This window comes from Nicotiana sylvestris, chromosome 1 (assembly GCF_000393655.2).
Source record: "Nicotiana sylvestris chromosome 1, ASM39365v2, whole genome shotgun sequence".
Taxonomy (NCBI): Eukaryota; Viridiplantae; Streptophyta; class Magnoliopsida; order Solanales; family Solanaceae; genus Nicotiana; species Nicotiana sylvestris.
This window is the reverse complement of record NC_091057.1, coordinates 83,878,154-83,885,162: the sequence shown is the minus strand read 5'-3', so window position 1 is coordinate 83,885,162 and position 7,009 is coordinate 83,878,154. Positions and strand designations below refer to the sequence as shown.

Sequence of the window (7,009 nt, the reverse complement as noted above, 5' to 3'; positions counted from 1 at the left end):
ATCTTAATGCATCTTTGATATATTAATTCCACAGAAATATAGACACTAAACTATCCTGGACAGGCGCATAGTAATACGATAGAATACTATGAGAACATATAATTCGGTCAATTAGCAACCATAAGTGATTCGACTTGAAGGAGAATTAGCTAAGACTCAATAGGATTGGTGAATCTATTACAACCTCAGAATATTCATCTCTGCTGAAGTAACTCTAAATAATAATTATCTAATGTCCTAAATTCTCGTTTTACTTTTACATCCATAGTTTAGCAACAAAAACTCAACCTTTGATATGCTTGGTTAAATAACGATTTTAGTTGAATTAGTAGGTAGTTAACAATAAGTCTTTGCGGGTTTGGGAACAACAAACATTCTAATGTCAATCGACATAATTATGAACTTATCCACATTTGTAGCTATCTACGTATGAACACTACTTTTGGTTTAAAAGAACAATACATAAAAGAGGTTTAATTATAATCCAAAGAGAACAAAAGCTGGAGTATAGACCAAGACAAATGATGATCAAACGTTTAATATTCATCAATTAAATAGAAGTAGGGAGTAGCAGTACTAGCAGTTAGTAAATTGGGCAGTAAGTATGAAGATCTGCCATGCAATGGAATGAAGTGACAAATGGAAGTGGGAAGAATGCACTAGATGAAATGTTCAGACAAGTTTTATCCTATATTATCTCTGCAGAGGAAGTAATAACTTAGAAGCCAAGATCTAAATTTTTATCCTTGCATATATGTGGTACAGCAGATGGAATGCATAGGCAGTTGAGTTCTGGTATTTGGGACTATGTCCAAGTTCAGTTTTTCTCTGGTCTTGTACATAATTCTCAGTTGGTAAATAAAAATTTTCTTAAGTCACCAAAATGGGTAATTTTGTTGCTGTGAGAGATAGACAGAAATATTTTTCCATCCGTTCCTTTGAATTAGAAGGAAAAAAATTCTCAATCCAAACCAAGCCAGCGACATACTTAGTTTAAATGGATAAGTATATCCCCAAAAATTATTTATAGATAATAAAGAATTTGCCAAATAATACTCAAGGTCAATTAGTAAAGGTTGTATACATAAATAGGATTATGAGTAGCATGTACCTGTATCTTCTTGCAAGTCTACAGAGGGAGGATTCTGCAAAAGGAAAGAGAACTATGTTGGACACAGAACAAGTTCAAGAGTTCATGTCATTGACATCCAACAACAAAAATGGCAGAGCTAATTACGCCCCGACACAGGAAATATTGGACCACTCAACAAGCACAAGTGTTTAAATTCACAACATAGACTCCACTTGTATATAACTATTAAGTTCAATATCCCCATAGGAGATTTATTTAGTGCTCGAATTGCAACATTCAACAAGCTGAGCGAAGCGCACACTTCAGGAACCACACAACCGCCATATGGTAACATTTATTACAGCCTATAAGGATTTCAACTTCTTCGCCTCTAGTAACTTTAAGCAGCAGCATTAACTGCACAGCCAGCGCCTTCTGCATGGACAAACGATTCAATATATTCTTTCCTGCATTATCAAAAAAGATTCATTAGCTTCCACGCCCAAGACCGTTTCTGATTATCCAACGTAAAACTAGAGTATAGCAAGCGCCTAGAAACAGACCTTGCAGGGAGATGGTCATGTGGGCGATTGTATGGAGTCCAAATTGGGTCACCAACAAAGAGTCGCATTGCCTACACAAACCAAATATTATTACCAACAGAATTGAAAACCGTTCCTCTGATCAAATATACCATGCAAGAAGTGCAATCAAGAGTAAGTGCCAAAAATGTGCCTTGACAGGGGAAGCAATAAAAAGAAAATGGTGGTGCTCTTTTCATCATTAACCATGTATGTTAAAATGCATGCTCTTAAGAAGTACCTTAATGTAATTGTCTGAATCAAGTGTGAAGCGGTGATAAATTCCAGCAGGCAGAACAATCATTCCACCTTTCTTTACCCAGACACGAATCCAGGCATCATTCCGATCCCGGAGATCAAAATAACCTACATCCGGAAGTATATATTTAGAAACAGCAGCAAAGTGAGCAGCTGGACTTGCAAAGTCCAATCAATTTACAGCAACCATACCACTTCCTGCAACACAGTAACGGATCTCTTCGTCGGTGTGCAGGTGTTCTTCAAAAAAGTTCTTGATTTTCTCCTCGTAATTCGGTAGTTTCTCAGGGCAAACCTCACAGAAATCCTGAAGTAAATTGTGAACCCTTAATGCTTTGGCATTTCCCAAAACTTTACAAGATAAGGACCACGATATATCAATATAACAGATGAAAGGTCTCCGTTTTGTAGCTTTTAACATACCATGTAAGAATAGCCGCGAGCCTCCCGAATTTTCTTCAACTCCTCGTCTGTCTCATAATTGTCAGCATCAAGTCTCCAGCTGAGCACTCCAAGCTCTGAAATATTCACAGTAATTATGGAGGGAGTATGAAGGCAGGCCAAATCCAGCAATCAACTTGTAAGGAATACCTACACTCTGCCCTGACGGCCTAGTTTGAGTAGCAAAGGTTAAGGGACTTGTTACTCAGGTCACAGGTTCGAGCCGCGCAGCATGCGAAGTAAGCCCCATATTTAGGTAGAGAAAGGTTAGAGGGGAGGAGCCATTATGCCCGAGTGACAAAGGCTGTGGTTGGTCCTAAGGATTGGCCCCAAACAAATTTCTCGGACATCAAAAAGAAAAGGACTACCTACATTAAGGGTTGGTTCACTTTTATTATTCCTTGTTCATCATATGATGAAGTACCCGGTTGGAATTTGGAGAAAAGATACTAATTCCTATCTATGTTGCTCGGACTCTCCGAAAATGTGGCTGGATACGTGTCAGATCTTTCAAAAGTAGTGCATTTTTAAAGGATCTGACACGGGTGCGGCTACATTTTGGAGAGTCCGTGCAACATAGCTTCCTATCCATGTGGGATTCTCACCCACCAATCAGGCAATCACAACATAAAAAAGATTTTCACCTATTCAATTTCTAACGCCCAAAATACCAAGAGTTAATAAAAATTAGATTAGCAGTCTGGAAAGTAACTTATCCACTTAACAATAATTTACCAGGTAGAGATCCTAATCCAAAGAAGTCCAAAAACTTATCTGAAGGTATTGGAGAAAAGGTATAAACTGGCCCCAAAACCCACGCGATGTCTTTTTGAGAGGCAGGGTGAAGAGGGTTTTTCTGTTCCTCGCGGATAAATTAAATAGATATAAAACTTTGCCTACCAGCAAGTTTGTCAAGAGACACAAATTCCTTTGGCTCACGGTGATGAGGAAGCCTCTGGTCCTCATCGCTGTCATCCATGTACCATGCTTGAATAACGTCCTCTCGTGGATCCTGCACGAATTGAAAAAAATAAGAGAGGTTGCAAATAATTCTCCAGTTCATTCTCCAACTCACTAATTTTATGGTAAAATATACTTTGTTTTGATCAGTAAAAAGTCATTCAAAAACAGATCTAAGAGCATTCTCCCCTTTGCATATTTAGGGGGCCGAGGAACTCCGTTAAAGTACCCAAATATTCTGTTAACATGTTAAACTAAATGGCCTAAAGGTATAACCATGTGTAATGATAGCAACATGGTTAAAGTAATATATATATATATATATATATATATATATATAAAGTAATAGTACTCAAGGTATGCTTAACATGATCCTTAAACCCAAACCAAAAAAAGGAGGCACAGAAAATAATATTCGGTGTAGCATAGATCTCAACTCGTCTTCATTCTCCTTTTAAAAATAAGCTAAGTATGCCTGATTCATATTGTTTTTTCATTTGCTGTCTGTCGTAAAATGTATTATAAGTTTTTCATCCAGGCTAGAGGAGCTAACTTATTATAACAAACTCAGAACCAGAACCTGTTTCCTTTACTCCGGAAAGTAATTGCAGTTTGTTCCCAGACTGTTACCTATTCAAGATCTCATTCAGATTTCACATGAAACAGGCTTTCCAGCTCTTCAATGTTTCTCACCTTGGAAGATGCCTCAAAACTATAAGACTCGTATGCTTTTTGCAATAAAATCGAAAAATTCAAAACTTTTAGTGGAGCACATAAAAATCAAATAAAACACAAAGTGATTACTATAAGGCAATTCAGTAGAAGTTACTAATCATCATCATGATGTTTCCAGGGCTTGTACCCTACAAGGCCCTTTGATTGTACAATGATTCTCTAGTTGGTATGAGACCTCACATTCATGTCGTGTGGTGTTATTACAAAAATGTTATTCAACAGCTAATATGGAGCTTCTGTTGTCTACTGAAACTTTGTCCCCATTGTGTTATGCCATTTTTACTTTGTACCCATGTTTGAGTTTAATAAAGTCAAATTGCACTCTACCTGATATGGAAAAGAAAAATCAAGTTGCACTCTATTATGGCCAAATAAAAGATAATCACCATATTAGAAAACCATACTTCACCCTAGGCAATGACCAAATGCATCAACTAGTAGGAAAATGCAAGCATTATTAAGACCATGACGAGGCAATATTGGCCTGTCATCCCTCTTCAAACAATAAAATCCAAAACTCTCTTTGTCTAGTATGTAACATTTTATTTGCACCTCTTGTCATGGTTTACTCGGATGGTTCACCTTTAAGCAAATCACTCTCCAACATAAAAGCTGTCTACACTGTTTAAAGCAGTTTGCAACTAACTCAAGCCATCCAGAAATATGTCCTGTTGTATTATGCGCAAGGTACACAAAAGTACCTTCATGGACATTACAAATATTGCTATAAACCCCTAAATTTTGAAACACAACTCATATTTGAGACTAATTTTCTTATTCCTCGCATCTTATTAAAAGATCTAGCTCGTTCGTAAATTGATCAACTTTCTTTTGAACGTCATATAATTTTGCTTTGTTCATCTTTTTCTATTCACCACAACTCCTTTTTTATTCTATAATGACTTCTATCTAATACAATGAAATAGACAATAGGTCAGTAATCAACTATCCTACAGTCAACATTATTTATTTTTAGCAATCGAACCGAACAACTTGAGATGGGGTAATCAGCACTCACTAATCAGCTCTGCTCTATGCATGCTAGCAAACTAATAGTTTTTGCAGAATAAGAAATAGCAAGTCAGATAGCTTGAATGTCATAAAAGATTTGGTGGGCGTTTGGACATAAGAATTGTAAAATTCCAAAACATGATGAAAATGGTATTTGAAATTTAGAGTTGTGTTTGGACATGAATATAATTTTGGGTTGTTTTTGAAATTTTGTGAGTGATTTGAGTGAAAATTTTGAAAAGCTTTTTGGAGTTTTTAAAATTTTCGAATATTTTCAAAATGCATCTTCAAGCGAAAATTGAAAATTTTATGAACAAACACTGATTTCGAAAAAAAATGAAAACTTCTTGGTGAAAAGGAAAAAAAAAAATTATGTCCAAACGGGCTCTTCATAAAATGCAAAAACACTTTGACAGTTTTCTCACCCAAAAAGGTTGTTTGAGGGGGAGGGGGGATGGTGTAAGTTGGGTGTATCAAACAACCTAGAAAATCCAAACAAAACATAAAACTGATCAAACCCTTTACAGCAATCAAAATCAAGATCAAGTAAAAAAGTTAAAGCAAATGATAATCCCGGTTGCAAAATCCCCATCTTTATGTGTATGCACAAACAACGACGAATAATACATGTATGCGTATCAAACAAGCTATCAACCATATTTCTATAAGAACAGAAATTTGCCCAAGTAAAAACGAACTGGAACTTTCATAAAACATCATATAAATAGCATCACAAGAACCCAAACAACACTGAGAATTTAATTCAGAAACAGATCAAAAGATTTCCCAGAAAAAAGGAATTTCCAGACCATCATAAATAGCATCTAAAACACGAAAACAAAGAAAAAATTCAACAAAATTAATGGGCACAAAGAGAACGGAAATTAAGAAAATAAAATTCAGAAGAAGAGATTATAATTTACATACCTTTGCGATGGAACCCATTTTTTGTTATTGCTTCTGAATTTCGGAGCGTTACGGAATCAAATGTGAGAATTGCAGAGGAAAATTATAGAACCCTCCTTAAATCTGAGTCTCACGTTTTTCTCAAGTGTTCTATCTTATACCGGCACGTACTCATTTGTTAAAAGACTAAATTAACCTTTCTGTTTTCACGCTGAAAATCTGTGATCCGTCCAGGTTAGACGAATTCACTGCTTTGAGGTTAGTTGAAGTGAGGGTGTTCCTGTCATTTAGGGATGAAATGGTAGGTGGGACACGTGTATCTTATGTAAGAGTGTGAGAATTATTTGGATTGAAATGCAGAAACTGCCATGCCAATTTTTTTTTACTAGAGTTTGACAATAGATTCTCAAATTTGTCTTGAAAAATTTAATTTGGGTAAAATTTAGTTTGGAGATGAAAATGTGTTTGGTCATCATTTTCCAAAAAATATTTTCCAAATTTATTTTGAAAAAACATGAAACATGACTTATACCCATAAGTTCTAAAAACTATCACAAATACCCAATAGTACTATTATCAATAACATTTATTATATTATCGCAAACTATAGTCCTGAACATAAATAAATTTGGTACAAAATTATCATTTTTATAATGAACTACTTGATACACTATCGGATGATCGAGAAGACGAAGCAACATTGTTACAAAATAATATATGGTGGCCCTTTTATAAAATACAAAAGTTTGGGGCGATTTTTAAAAAATATAATAGCGATATTTTGGCCGAAAACCAGGTATTGAGCTACTTTTGGAATTTGGGATTTGGGATTCGGAATTTTGCCAAAATGAAGACCAAATCTGTGGCCAATCATGTGTTTGCCAAATAAAACCCAAATTTATTTTGACAAGATCTATGGCCAAACGGGTCCTTAATATCTACTTCAATTTATTGGAATTCCATTGAAAAGTTTTCATTAATTATGATCTATGTGATCGGCAGAGGCAGATTCAAAATTTAAATTCTATGGGTTCAATCTTTAAGG

At 35.5% G+C, this 7,009-nt stretch overlaps 1 protein-coding gene across 1 annotated transcript; it reads right to left on the bottom strand.

The window, feature by feature from the left end:
• Window positions 1-1,182: 1,182 nt before the first annotated feature.
• On the bottom strand, window positions 1,183-6,093 carry LOC104220069 (acireductone dioxygenase 2). The gene is made up of 7 exons (XM_009770876.2): window positions 5,986-6,093; window positions 3,253-3,364; window positions 2,335-2,429; window positions 2,104-2,218; window positions 1,895-2,019; window positions 1,636-1,706; window positions 1,183-1,539 (listed from the first exon to the last, which is right to left on the bottom strand). Exons 1-7 carry the CDS (start codon window positions 6,001-6,003, stop codon window positions 1,473-1,475), a joined length of 603 nt encoding a protein of 200 aa, XP_009769178.1. The 5' UTR covers window positions 6,004-6,093; the 3' UTR covers window positions 1,183-1,472.
• Between the last annotated feature and the right edge of the window lie 916 nt (window positions 6,094-7,009).